Genomic DNA, 14683 nt, shown 5'->3' on the forward strand with positions numbered 1-14683 from the left:
GGAAACATATTTCTGAATGAGTACGCAAAAACATCCAGGCGCTGGAATTACAAACCCCATTTAAAGTGAGCATCTTAAAAAGCGGTTGCAACGGTTTGGCATTTCTTTTTCCATCAGTGTCACTGCTAATGACTGCTAACACAAACCAGACTGAGACACGTCTTGAGATGCATGTCTTATTGCAGACATGCAAAAATGGAAACGTGTTACAAAACTAAGTAGGTTACTTTTAGAAGAGATTCTCCAAAAATATAAATAGCCTCAGGATTCAAGAAATAAAAGCGTGACAGCAAACAGCAGTGCAAATTTAAACACAAAAATACAATGCTATGAGTTTATTCAAGCACTGACAACAAATGTAGCATCAGCAAGTCAACATTTATGTCTTTGAGCTTTAGTTTGAGAATAGATATGTTTTTTTATGTGCAAAAAAAAAAAAAAACAAGTCATCCGGAAGCGTATTTTCCGCTATTGACTTTGATCTACGTTAGCATAGGTCATCTAATCAAGGGTTGCAAGAAACCTAGATTTGGCCTTAAACAAATAAGCTTTGCGCATCTTAATAAGGATATTTGCATATTTTAAGAGTAATTTATGCAAAACCAGAGCACAAGAGATGCTGCTAATGTTAGCTTAGCAACATGGCTTCTCTGAGTTCCAATGCCTTTGGCTATTTGGCTAATTAAATTCCATGCATATATGCTTTTTTATCCAGGTATCAATTTGATAAACAATATGAAATATAAGGGTTAAGAGATTATTATTATTATTATTATTAACTAAATCCATTAAAGAAAATTCTGAAAATTGTCATCTTTTTTCTCACCCTCGTGTTGTTCCAAACATGAGCTTCTTTCTTCTGCTAAACACAAAAGAAGATATTCTGAAGAATGCTGGTAACCAAACATTTGACGGCAGAAACTGACTTCCATGGTATTTTTTTTTTTTTTCCATACTATGGAAGTCAGTGAACTGTTAGGTTCCCGACATTCTACAAAATATCTTCTTTTGAGATCAACAGCTGAGAGAAATCAATACAGGTTAGGAAAACTAGGAAAGGTGAACTATTCCTTTAAGGACTAATTTAATTGTTTCTGTGTTTATGTACATTTAACATTAAGAACAAAATCCTGAAATTATGAAGAATATTTAACCGTTTAACTTGTTCATGCACTGAGAGTCATTGAAACAAAACAACGTTGGACCCCATTGACGTTCTATGTAGTGGATGGGGGGGGGGGGTCTGATGCATTGGCAATGGTTTAGAGCAAGCACTGTTGCATTGGACAAAAGGTAGCAATCTGTTAAGGATTTAATATAAAGCCAAATAATGCAATTATTAAACAGAGCTGTATCAGTCTGGGCCTCATGTTTGTCTCCGTATGTTTTTAATTAAATCAGTTGTCATTTGAAGATTTGGCTTGCAGCCAGTGTAAACAAGCATGATGCATCCTCAGGACAAAGCGTCTTAAAGAGATGCAATATTTTTCCAGCACTTCCGTGTAGGCATCTCATCACAGGATTTTCAAAGTTTGTGTTGATGTGGGTGTGTGTCTTTCTGCGTCCGCATTTCACAACAATCAACACCTTTCAGGTACAAGAGGAAGTTCTGCCACCAACACCTACAGCCGATCATCAAAGCAGGTCCATCAAAGTTGCCATGTCTCAACTTACAGCCTTGTGCAGGAAAGAATCTGAGTAAATGGAGGCGGTTACAGCCAACTGTGGGTGCGTGGCAAAGCCACACATCTGGTCCAACGGGTTCTGAGGGAGAAGCTCACACTTGCTCTACTGTCAGTTCAGTTGCATGAGTCAGTCACTCAACGGAGGCAAACACGCACAAGTACTCACACACACCTGCGATTTCATTGCATATGAGAAATTGGGAGCGTTTGCTGTGAGAACGAGACAAGATAGGGGATAGTTTTGATAAGGAGATGCGATAGTTGCATCAGTATAGTGGCGTTTCAACCATTTGAGGTTTAAACAAAGTTAGATATACATGCTAACTTTACAAACAAAAGGCTATGAATAAACCGTTTCGCAACCGACCACATGGTGCATTAATAATAAAGCAGCACGGTAAATAAAACAGAGAAGCATCAAGTCAATATTCTCTCATGGCTTTGTTTATCTCTTCACAACAGTCCCATCACTTCATCTGAAACCACACTGCGAGTTTCACAGTAGAACATTTAAATATGAAAAGAGCGATGCGGAAACTTCACACACACATTACTGTTGTCCTGTCACGTCAATTTGTGAGATAAGCATGGTAATGAAAAGAGGGGAACTATCTGTTTCGAACAAATGAGTTTCACAAACATTCAAAGAGTAATCCAGGTATAAGACAGGTGTTCAGTAGGGTGAAACCCCACTCTTCTTTTCTGAGGAAAGCCTTTGTTTGACCCGTTTTGTGCAATGATGACCACTACTCTTCTTTCTGTGAGCATTGCTGACATTTATTTTAAAAAGGAATCTTTATACACATGAATTGGCCATGTTCAACATGCCTCACTTGCAGGGCACGCGTGTAGTGAAGTGTACAACTCAATGTCATAAATGGGGAGTCTTGGCAGACGCAAATCAAGAGTGTTGAGTTTTTATTCCTACAGCTTTAAACCAATATTACACATTTCTATAAAGAATATCGATCCCGTAGCCTAACCACTATATGAGAAAATAACAAACCCCTTTATAAAAGCTTAACACGTCTTTTTTAAAAAGTGGAACCAAACACCATAATTGTACCAATATTTACAAATCCCATTAAATTACAACATAAATTAGAAAATATTTACATTTGGGGAAAGACAAATGGATCATTTAACTTCTATTCTGACGTAAAGGCATCGAAAAAGATGATCAACAAGGTTGTACACTCATACGAAACCGAACATGCACACACACCCAACCTTATGATATTTGATTTGATCATGATAACTTAATCAAAGATCTCTTTAATTGTTCTCAGTGACAAAAATTAAGCCAAATACATCTTGAGCATTTCTCATATAGAAGAACCCACTGATCAGTGGATAAAGGGTTGTTTGGAAATCATGTACACCCATGCACACGAAACACACTCATGCCAACAACACTCCCACAAAGAGAAGAACAATAACACTGCGTCCAATGAAGACAAGCATAGAACAAGTTATAATGTCTGAAACATAATCACATCCTTGGTCCATTGGGAGGTCAGCACCAAGGAGGAGGACACGGAGAAATCAAACTTCCTCCTCCCAGTTTGGTAGCGAAAGAAAACAGTTAAAATCCACGTCAACTCTTGAAATGGTATCTTTGGGAAACTCAACAACTTCCTCTTTGCAGTTCCCCTCTGAGAGACAACTTCCTGATGACCGTCTGAATCGTCGCTCGATACAGAACTGTCTCGACTAAGGCTAAGCTTTGAAATGTGTTTGTGGAGGAGAAAGTGCTGGAAGACCAAGACGTGACCCAAGAGGGCTTCGAGTTTAAGCTTACTCTTGATGTGAGAAAACAAAGCAGAACGGAAACAGAATCGACAACTACGACGACGACGAAGAGTCAGGTCTGGGAAAACGTCATTCCGCTACAAACATGGTTGTTGCGTTCAAATGATCCAATCGAGTTTGACCTCAGCCTCACTTTCTGTGTTTGTCCATCTTGTCTACTTTGTTGGAGCCGTCGGAAGAGGTCTGCGAGGAGTCTCCGGTCGAACTCACGTACATTTTGTCCACCTGCTTGAGCGCCTCGTTGAGGTAGTTTTGCAGCGAGGTCATGGCCGCACAGATGGCCGGAGAGCCGAAGCCGTGGGTGATGAGGCTGAAGTGAGTCAGGCAGCTTTGAATCCCTGGCTCGAGAATGGGAGCCGGCCTTGAGTTTCCCAGAGGAGATCGGTCCTGAGTCAGCAAGTCGGTGAACTCCTTACAGATTTGCCTGAAAGATTAGATGACCAGTTAAAGTATTAAACCATGAAGCAGAGATTTCAGAAGCCTGTTCTGTTAAGGTGGAGACACCCTCAGAAGCAGGGGGACTCGTTTCCAGCCTGATGATTGCTTAATGGCTCCATCAAAATGGGCTTGGCCTCCCTTAACTTAATGGGATTGGGATTTATGTGAAATGGGATGGTTACTCACTTGGCTGCCAAGAGCATGGTTTTGCGAGAGTTGATCTCATTGCGTTCCACGTGCGGTCGGCCAAGGTACTCCGCGATGGCCTTGGCAGGAAACTCTGTCTCACAGACGTACCCAAAATCTCTGGCCAGGTGTACGGCCTCACCTGCAGACAGGATCAGATGAGAATCAGGTGACTCACGCAGCCTATAACAGCACTGCAAAGATGAGTCACCGTCGGATCCATCGGCTCGGAAATGACTCAAAACGGCATCACGAAAAGAATCATTTCCTCTCTAAGCTGAGATGAGTTCAGATGAATAGACTCTCTCTTTTGCGGATGGCGGTGGTCACACTGCATGTCTTTAACGAGCCTTTGTAGCTGAAGGCGTCTAATGGTCCCCTAGACCCAACAGGCTCTTATTGATAGACTAGCACATTATTCACAGTAGTCGTCTTTAAGGTCAGTCGCTCCTCTTGGCTAGCGAACATGTGATAACAAGCCCTAATTCAGCTTTGAAGGTCTGTAAATAACTACGCCTTCTAGTCATGTTCCTGCTTCAGACCCATGTTCCCATTAGTGGAGAGAATGGTGACATTAAAAGAGAAAGCTAAAAGTATTCTGCATCGCTCCTGGTGCTAGTTAACTCGTGATCTTTGCGCTAATGTCTCTGTGACTCATTGGTTAGCTATACTCATGCAAAAAGGTGGACATGAAATGTCAAGAAATTACAGATTGCGAGTAGAGCTAACATAGACGACCTTTGCGTGTGATCACGCAAGTCTTTTGCTTTTGTATTAAACTATCACTTGTTCTCTAGATGTTCCACTGGAATTTAGACGCTAGAATTTGGACTTGGCCTGAGTTCAAACCTCAAAAATAAAGGAATTAAATTAAATAAAATCAAGCCAAAACATTTGTTTTAGCATTTAGCACATTCCGTGTTGTTACGGTTCATTTACACCAATTTAAACCGATTTAATGCAACAAGACTTTTATAATCGAAACAGATTTTGTCATACACTTTTCGACTGCTTTTCAGCATCTACCGCTGACTTGTTCAGACTGTAAATCAGGGCAAAAGTTGTGTTTTTTTATTCCAAACTTTAACATCCACTCTGGAACTTCACGTCAACCTCCACAGATTTTGTTGTTGCAATGACTGAAATATATTACTGTCCTTAGCATTTATGATAAAACTACTTTTACAGTAACAACAGTGGAAACTGACTGACATAAGGTGCTTACCTTCCACCAGAGCAGTTAGTAAGGTGACGTTGGCGGCCTTTCTGCGACCGGCCGGCAAGTTCAGTCCAATTTTATCCAGTTTTTCTCTCAAGGATCGGCCGCCGTTCTTTGACTTTGCCCTTTAGAATAAAATGACAGTGAGTGTCATTAGTGACCTTTTGCTAAACCTGCCAATGCTAGGTTAGTAACGGTTGCTATCATTCATATTATCAGACAATTTATTTTTTTTACTTTTCCAAACCTTTAAACCCTTAGCATGAGCACATTTTCAGAAAATTGCAAGAGAACTATTGCAGGTGAAACACGTGGATTTTATTTGTTTTGTTTGCGTTATTTGGCTTAGAGGCCAATATGGAAAGATGTTTTGGGCCCAGATTCACATGGATAAAAAGGCTCATGAAAAAAAAATGATGTCACAGCTTAAGTGTTTAAAATGCATTGTAACAAAAACGCATACAAGCGCAGACAAAATCCCCACTTGCTGTTTGGGCCTCTATGATATGCATGACTAGAGTTGTGGCCTGGCATCACCCTTCACATGTGGGGTAAGGGATTGTTAGGAGGAGGCATGAGTAAGTGCCCCCCCCCCCCCTCCCGTCCGACACCTCCCCCTCCCAGCGCTTGTGCTATATGACCTACTTAACGAATATCAGTGTGTTTGCGTCAGACACATGAGAACAGAAAAATATTCCCAGTAATAAGGGGCAGCGAGATTAGACTGTGTGTTTGATGACATCACACCCCCCCCCCCCCATGGGTCAAATTTTGGCAACATTTGCATGACTATTAAGCACATTTTTCCATCAATGTATACTAATCTCAAACATGATTCTTATAAGGTTTGTTCACCTGCACAGACAATTAATTCAGTGTACTACAGTAAAATTACTAATAAAACTATAATTTTTTATTAAAATCAGCACAACTTAAAAGTAACTCTTAGACTATCATATATATTTTTTCATAATATATATACATTTTTGTCATTTTTGTACGTTATGCTAATGATAATTTGTGATGAAATGTGTGTAACTTATGAAAATTATGCCACATTAGTATTTTTCAATGATGCAATGATTAAATTTGGGGTGAATTATGACCTGGGCTTGTTGTTGAGTATCATGAGGTTCATCGACCAACCTTTTCATTTGCTCAAGTCTTAAATATAAATATAGTGCAATGTAAAATTCAGTGCATTTATATTATCATATTAACATATTTTCAAGTATGAATGTGCAATAGCTGCTCACCTGCGTAATACTCCTCCGAGCAGGGAAGCGTTTAGACACTCCGGCGGGGACAAGCGTCTCTGAACTTCTGCAACAGTTACTTTGTACTTGGAAGTGGAGCTGAGAAGAGAGAGTCGACCAGGTACTGAACAGAATACCTCAGTGGGATTTGACACCATTCCCAGCAGAGACTCTTTCTGAAAGGGAATCCCAAACGGGCTTCCCTTTGGCAAGGACATCGGACCTGGAGATGAGAAATATATCGTTCAATCAAACAGCTCCAGAAATAAAGGAGGGAAGAAAGAAACAAACAGGAACTTCAAACAGGTTTCAACACAACTGAGCACCAACTTTAGGATCTTTAGGATATATAAAACCACTACAGAGATATAAAAATATAATAGCTCAGATCAATTGATCTTGGGAGAATGTGTTTAGAAATGTTTGAGCTAAGAAAGCTTTTTTTTTTTTAACAAGGAAGTTGAACTGACTCTAATTAGAAAACATAAGGTTCACTTTCACCATTTTGTTTAGAAAAAGAGTGAATATTTTCAGATGCACTTGCAAAGTAAAGCTGAAGCTGTTATAGATGAAAATGGAATAAATTCAAGCCAAACATGTGACATAAATTTTGATATGGGCCAGAACTGGACAGAGCAGTCATCCATGCTATAATCATGTCGACTAAAATATTGGCATAGACATTAATTCAGCATGTCACTTGGTGCCTCGAAAGAAAATCTAAATTACTGACTAGCTAAAATAAATGCCAGAATCTGTCAGTCAACTCCTGACCACAACATAATACAGACGCTGCAGGATTATACAGGAAAATAGTAAAGACCACCAAACGATCTCAAAAATATGGACTCCGAATATTTTTTGCTTTAAAAACTTTAGTGATCTTTAATGCATCTTCAACTCTGTTGCAAAACTAAAGGTAATTGATAAGTCATTCTCAGTATGATATATGCTTATTATAAAATGCATCTAAATATTTGATCATGCATAGTTATCACAGCAGAAAAAAAAAAATCAACATTTAAAAGATTGGAGAAATACTTTTTTTTTAATGGAAAGGTCTTGGGTCCAACTCAGTTAAACTCATGTATTTGTAACCTGTCAGAGGCTATCAAATTAAACAGATATCAAAATGCAAGCATTCAACCTCAAAACCATGAACAATGCTAAACAAAATATAAGAAGGATACTAAATTGATTTAAACAAACACTGTAATGCTTCTCCACTGCAAATGTAAAGACATTCTTGTTTACTTTTGCATGCTACACAGTTTTAGTGTTGAACTGGGTTGATGTAACTAAAGTGTCCTAAAGCAAAAAAACCTGTTGAGAACCACTGATACAAACCCCTCATTCAGCAGCTAGTGATCACACAAAACAAACAGATGTTCAAAACTGTCTTTCTGTTTTGCTTATTTAAGACGTTTTCGTGTCACAGCATAGGACTGAACAAAATACCCATGCATGTTTAAAAGCAGCCACACCCCAACTACGGTTGATTCTTGTCTCCTCGAGCGTGTTTGTGTGTGTGTAGCGGGGCAGAATTGCGTTCTGACAGACTAAAAAACAGGCCTAGGCCTCCACTCTCTGAGCAAACACACCATTTTAAGGATTGCCCAACATCTACAACTTTGGCTAGTCTGCCATTTTGAGAGGGATCCTTTCTTTGGCTTTCCATTCATGCTGAAAGAGTGGCAGAATGCTCCGCGGATCAATGCCAGATTAGTTAAATGGACCACATGACCAAAAGGATTAGCAATATATGCATGAACCGGCACCACCTCAACTCCACCCACCTAAACCGTTGGCTCGGACAAGCCGAAATCTGGAGCCTGACTTAGTTTTTTCCACATAAACAGCAAAGGTGCAAGATTTTAGTCTTTTGACTTAATGGTTGGATTGAGCAAATCAGTTCCTTCTAAAGATCTGAGTTGCATACGTTCAATGCAAAATTATTCAGCTTGAAAGAATCATAAATCATGATACATTACAATTCTAGAACACACTCTTATTCAAAACACGCTTCATATAATTATTTAGGAAGTTAATTAAATTTGAAAACTCCTGGAATGCTACATTTCATATGAAATTGTTTTAAATAGGTCTAGCATTTTGTGATCCTTACACTTCATAATGATTATGCATAATGAGCTCATATTATTTGAGAGAGTACATGGAATTTTTCTACCTTCCTTAGTCAGGCCACAGGAATATTTTATGTAAAAGGTGATTAATAAAAAAGTATCTAAATAAGGCAGTTGAATTTATTTATTTGTACAAAAAAAAAAAAAAAAAACTGCTCAAATCGTAGATTGAACATTTTTACCAACAATAAAAAAAACGCTCCTTCTCAAGTTTTTACAGTAAATTATCCCAACTGTTTTTGACCAATTCAAAATTACTATAAATATTATTATGTTTGTGGTTATTATTAAATATATTAGACAAAATGAATATATTTAATAATGCTGTTGTACTGTAAAATTAAAAGAGCAATACAATATATAATTTTTTATTTTAATGCAAAATTACAAGACTCATATTCACATCTTTCCCATTCAAATGAGAACCTAAAGTAAAAAGTAAAGTTTATTTATGTTAGAAAACAGAAATACAACCAACCTTTTTTGATGACTGTGTGATCAGGAATTACAATACTGTGATCACCTTCTTGCTGCAAGAAAGAACCAGCAAATGCATCACTATCCACGTAATCCCAAATAAATAATTATGAAATCATCAATCAAATCAACTCACCTGAACATCATCCAATCCGTGGCCTATATCGTGCAAACCCATGTTATCACCTATGGAATCGATTCCATGCATGTGTGGAGGCAGTAGCTCTGGTCTCCTAAAACCATCCCGGCGCATCCCGGACGAGCCCCCTTCCAGGCCCAGAAGGGGACTGCCGAGTCCACTGCGGCCGTGGGACCCTATGGCCTCTTGACCTTGCCGTCCGGGCCATGACTGTTGCTGATTAGATGCTGCAGACTGGTGTATTGAGTTGATACTAAACGGGTCGCCCAGGTGAGAGTACGGGTCGTTAGGTTGGGTGTACGGCAGAGGCTGGTAAGGGGGAGGGAAGTACGGTGGCTGGAAGTCCGAGCTGGCGGTGTGCGAGAGGGACGGTGGCGGGCTGTAGAGGTGCTGGCTCACCGTGGGAATGTGAGGTAAACGGGGGTTTCCATTGCTGCTAACATCATGTCTTTCCTGCTGAAACAGAGAGTGCATCACATTAAAACCATGCACACGACCAGTTCATTCTGATCACATGAATACCTCTGGAGAAAATACATCTGACAAATGCACAAGTATAATGCTTAAATTTGGAAAACAAGTTGAGTTAAATACAAATAAAATAAAACATTTTTCAAATCTAAATGGAAAAATCCAGCTTTTTACACAATTCACACAGATAGTTAACAAATCATAAACATTTTCATGCAAATTAAAACTGAACTTTGCATGTTCTTTATCATGCACAATTGTATGCATGCTCTAAAATATTAGAATAAAATAAAAAACTTTAAGTTGTTGGCTTAAAGATACGTTTGAAGCCAACAAACGCACTTTTGTTTATTTAACTATTCAGTCACATCGAATGCATTTGGTCTGTTAATTTAGATTTGATCACATACAACGCATATGTAATGTTACCAAACCAAACATTTTTACGCAAGTCACTTGTTCTCTTTCTAATTCAGCATCAGCTGCTCGTCTTTTGAGTCTGTGTTCAGCTCTTGAGTGGTTCTGTAGTGTGTGCATTCATGACTTCTATTGTCTGGCAAAGTTGCTTGGATAGTTACTGTCACCAGAGACACATGAATGACAATGAGCGACGGGCCATTTCTAGACAGCTTAATTGAGACCACAAGAGAGTTTGAGAGTTTTCTCTCAAATTCAGAATGAAACCCGATATTTGAAACAATCGTGCTTGCGCTAGTGGAGAACACAGCGCCAAAAAACAATTCCCCCTTTTTTTCCATTAGTAAAGATTCAGTCTCCGTTCAAATGAAAACTATGCAATTATTTCGTCTTGAATTAGATTGCATTAGTACTTTATTATTATTTTATTATAGCTCTATAGCTAATTATTATACCGGCTGAATAATTTGTAACTTATATGAATTTTTTTTCAATATAAATATTAAATATACATTTTTTTTAATGAAAATGTATTATCCAGTTTAGTCGGCACGTACAATTCTGTTCATTTGCGCGAGATCAAATTTGAAATAATTCATAGAAAAAAGAAAAGAAAATGGCTTATAGGTAGGCTATATTTTTTAGGCTACAATAAGAATGAAACATTCCAGTACCTAGTTAACTTCGCAGAACTCACTTTGCATATTATTCGGGAAAAGAACAATGCCGAATTTCCTTATTTTAAATTATAAACAGACAATGCATGTTTTTGATTCTCCAATAAAATCTGCCCCTCAACCAGATGTCTGCATATGAAAACGCGCTCGGGTTCGCTTCTTCTTCGTCTTACCTCGCAGTCATCTTCATACTTCACGTTATCTGCTAATTTCCACAACATTTTGTCTTTGCCTCGCGTGATCTCAGACGTGTGTATCTGTGCTGATGTTTGTTTGCGGTCTCGAATATAATCCAGAGAGTCCGGCGCGCGCCGCGCAGAAGTGAAGCATCAACTCAGTGTTGAAGGAGGAAGATGAAGGAACATAAACTCGTGTAGTTCGCGACTCAAACTTCTCCAAACAGAAGCACTCGACTCCCTCTGACGGAAAACAGAGCGGCTCAGGCTCGACTCAGTGACTCTCTTTGGACTCTCACTGCTATATTTGCAAGAGTCAGCGGTGGGCGGTGACCTACTGCGCGCTGACTACGTCACAGCGGAGAACCTGCTGCTGATTGGCTACTGTCAGAACGACGGACCAATCGCGGAACTGTCCGTCTGTTCAGAGGGCAAACTGCGACGATCTGCCACTTACTGAAGCAAACTGTACAAATAAATAATGGTAATATGTTTTAATTGAAATTAAATGTCTTTTACACAATTATAAATGACCAGAATTATGGCTAGATGGAACGTTAGAACGATTAATAGAACGATAGATAGAACGATAGATAGATAGATAGATAGATAGATAGATAGATAGATAGATAGATAGATAGATAGATAGATAGATAGATAGATAGATAGATTTTCGATTGGACAAATCGAAAATATATTTGCATTTTTCCCTCAAATTTTATGCTTATTAGATACATTGCAATGAAAACAAACGCAGTAAATTAGTTAAAAATAAAGTGATAATAATAATAAAATAAATAAAAACGTTTTCACTAATGATTTTAGGCTTTACAGATCAACTGTGTTTTATATAGCCTAATTGTGTGTTTTTATTGTTTTTGCTTAACTAGCTTAAAATTAAATTGATTAAATGAAATATAGCCTATTAAAATAGCTACTAATAGCCTACTACTAGGCTACTAATACTAACAAATGCAAAGTATTTTAAAGTGGAAAATATCTGCATTAGAGATTTGAAAAATCGTAAACAAAAAGATAGCAAAAGACGGGAAAAAGACGAGAGAAAGACTTAATCCGGTTTAGACTCGCCTGTCTGCTAATGCAGGTGAATTAAATGTGTTTGTGGGTCAAAGCGCCTGCGGCTCGAGCTGGACTGAGATAAATGAAGCGCACGAGCGAGTTTGATTCCTTTGTAATCTGAATGAAGTTTCTGTCAGATGCTTTCACACACGCAGACTCTACTGTAACCCGAGGGAGAGGCATCTGTTTATGTAACCTGCTGAAATCGCAAGAAAAACGTCCACTCAGGCAATAATAAAATGCATGAATGCCAAAATGTTGTAAGACATTAATTATTATTTACCTATAGGCCTAACCTGAAGACTCGGTATTCTCGTTCTGCGTCGTTTGTGCAAAACGGAATCAGAATGATTTAATAACTGACTGATGAATCATCAGTGTGAGATAGCTATTAATTGTAAGTCATTCACCGTAAGCGTTTTATTTCGGCTCAAAACTCATCGTCTGAGAGTGAACGGAACCCGCAAATAAGCATGTAGCCGGATTTAATCATTTAGGGCTATTGGCCTTTTTTCAAAAATAATAAATACATTTTTAAAAATCGTTATAATTTGATTTCGTAAAAAAAAAAAAAAATACTGAGGAGCAATTCTGTTTAACAATCTGTGATCACTCAGGCCCATGATGCGCTAACAAGAAGGCCTACAGAGTATTGAAAAACACCATTTAAAATATAATATGCATGCTGTTTTTTATTATTTATTTAATAACACGTAGGGCAACTGTGTGTGGGTTTTAATTAGTGTTACTGAAAACCGGAGATTGGTGTTACTCTCTCTGTAGCGCAGTTTTTTTTTTCGTAATACCTTTATATATTTTTCCCATTTATCTGATATAAATGCAAGTAATTTTGAAATATACAACTTATTCTAAAACTGTGTAAACGAAGGCGTGGTTGGTACAACCTTACAGTAACAAAATGCAGGTTGTAACATTAAAAGAAAAAGAAATAAAGAATCCAAATCAGTTTAATTTTTGTAGCATGAATTATTGTATAAAACTGATATCAGAATTTTTGTATGCCCACCTTAAACCCGACCGCATTTAATTTTAAGCATTGCAATTAATGCACGGAAATATATCATTATAAAGGATCAAACAGTTGCATAATACAGTAACAGGCTAACAATTAAAAAAGTGTTTGCGTGTATGTATCTAAACTAATGTGTAGCCAGCACGAAACACTGAAAACCATCATCCTCTGATCAAACATGACATTTTTTTTTAGCATTTTTTTCTTTTAGGTGGAAGTTGGACAAATCAAATTTAGGAAGATAATCTGCTGAATCGTATGCATGGATTGATGCACAAATCAACCAATTAGTTAAATGTTGTTGTTGCATTTTTAATAAACTATTTGTTTAGCCAGTAAATTATATAATTTTTTACAGAGACGTGTGATCTCATTTGGTGCTCACGTATGATTATAGTAGCTCTTTTTAATTGGTTAAACTGCTGGGTGTTAAAATGCTCCCAACAAACCTCTTCACGTGCTGAAATTTGACAGTGATAAAACGCATTTATTCCTTCAAAAAGGCGTCTGCTAAATTCATAAAATCGAATAAAACTATTAAGTCCAGGCTGGACTTAATAGTTTTATTCGATTTTATGAATTTCCAGCTGTTAAATGTTCAGAAAGGTGTTAAGTTTCACACCCGAAGAAATAAAGGCACTACAATTTGGCAATTATTTGTTATTGTTCTATTATTACTATTATAAATAGCCTAGCTGTTGTTATTATTACCCTGCTTTCTTTAGGCTGTACATTCTGCAAGCTCAAGCATTGATGCATGCACCAGTTTACACGAATTTAAACCCTTTACTAGGCCTATACAGATTTTACAAAATATTTCAAACATCATTAATTGACCATTTTCCCCCTACAGCTAGTTTCCTCTTAGTATTAATAAGAGTGTAATGAAAACGTACCCGCCAGTCCAGCCTCTCCAGCAGCGACATCTGCTTCAGCTGTTCGGTCCCGCTGTGAAGCAGCGAATGCTCTCATCAGCCGCGCTCGCGACGCTCATACACCTGGATGCGCAGGGCACGCAGCGCGCATGCGCAAACTCTCGGAACACCTGAAAGGGAGCCGCAGCATTCCTATCGGTGAGGATGATTAGTCATCGCTCCAGCTCTGTGGAACAGCACACTATTGCACAACGGCGCTTTCATTTTAATTAAGTTTTTAAGTAAAATAATTACGATTAACAAGGAATAGCTTCCTTAGCTGGCATTTCATGTTCCACAGAACATGTTGCATAAAATTCTGCAACCTTGAGTGATAGCTACAATTCATTAAGTTTGAGCATGCTATTTTTCAAGCTTTCTCGCGCACTCAGGAATTAAGACACATACCTGAAAATATTGAATCTGGATTTTATTTATGCACCTGTGGGGAACTGCAAAAAGCCAAGAAACAGACAACTACATCAGATCTCATGCTGTTTGACTGCGGCGGCGCTTATTCTTAGACATATACTGCCACCCTGTGGTCAAAAACAATATT

At 38.1% G+C, this 14683-nt stretch overlaps 1 protein-coding gene across 4 annotated transcripts; it reads right to left on the minus strand.

Annotated features, from left to right (window-relative positions):
- Positions 1-2437: 2437 nt before the first annotated feature.
- tfap2c (transcription factor AP-2 gamma (activating enhancer binding protein 2 gamma)) lies at positions 2438-14665 on the minus strand. Of its 4 annotated transcripts, none has more exons than XM_052559093.1 (8): positions 14533-14665; positions 14107-14255; positions 9354-9809; positions 9219-9270; positions 6597-6819; positions 5347-5465; positions 4122-4263; positions 2438-3921 (listed from the first exon to the last, which is right to left on the minus strand). In XM_052559093.1, exons 2-8 carry the CDS (start codon positions 14134-14136, stop codon positions 3627-3629), a joined length of 1317 nt encoding a protein of 438 aa, XP_052415053.1. In that variant the 5' UTR covers positions 14137-14255; positions 14533-14665; the 3' UTR covers positions 2438-3626. The 4 variants fall into 4 exon arrangements, with proteins under 4 accessions (XP_052415053.1, XP_052415052.1, XP_052415051.1 ...); XM_052559092.1 differs by having other exon boundaries at positions 9354-9812; XM_052559091.1 differs by lacking the exons at positions 14107-14255; positions 14533-14665 and adding an exon at positions 11095-11388.
- Between the last annotated feature and the right edge of the window lie 18 nt (positions 14666-14683).

Source organism: Carassius gibelio, chromosome B6 (assembly GCF_023724105.1).
Source record: "Carassius gibelio isolate Cgi1373 ecotype wild population from Czech Republic chromosome B6, carGib1.2-hapl.c, whole genome shotgun sequence".
Lineage (NCBI taxonomy): Eukaryota > Metazoa > Chordata > Actinopteri > Cypriniformes > Cyprinidae > Carassius > Carassius gibelio.

What these genes read in the sequence shown, in the direction of transcription:
- tfap2c (XM_052559090.1), bottom strand. Translation starts at nt 11,142, where the DNA reads ATGTTGTGGAAATTAGCAGATAACGTGAAGTATGAAGATGACTGCGAG. An exon ending in TCACACAGTCATCAAAAAAG is followed by an intron (nt 6,820 to 9,218) that starts GTTGGTTGTATT and finishes TCTCATCTCCAG; the next exon opens with GTCCGATGTCCTTGCCAAAG. An exon ending in ACCATGCTCTTGGCAGCCAA is followed by an intron (nt 3,922 to 4,121) that starts GTGAGTAACCAT and finishes CTAATCTTTCAG; the next exon opens with GCAAATCTGTAAGGAGTTCA.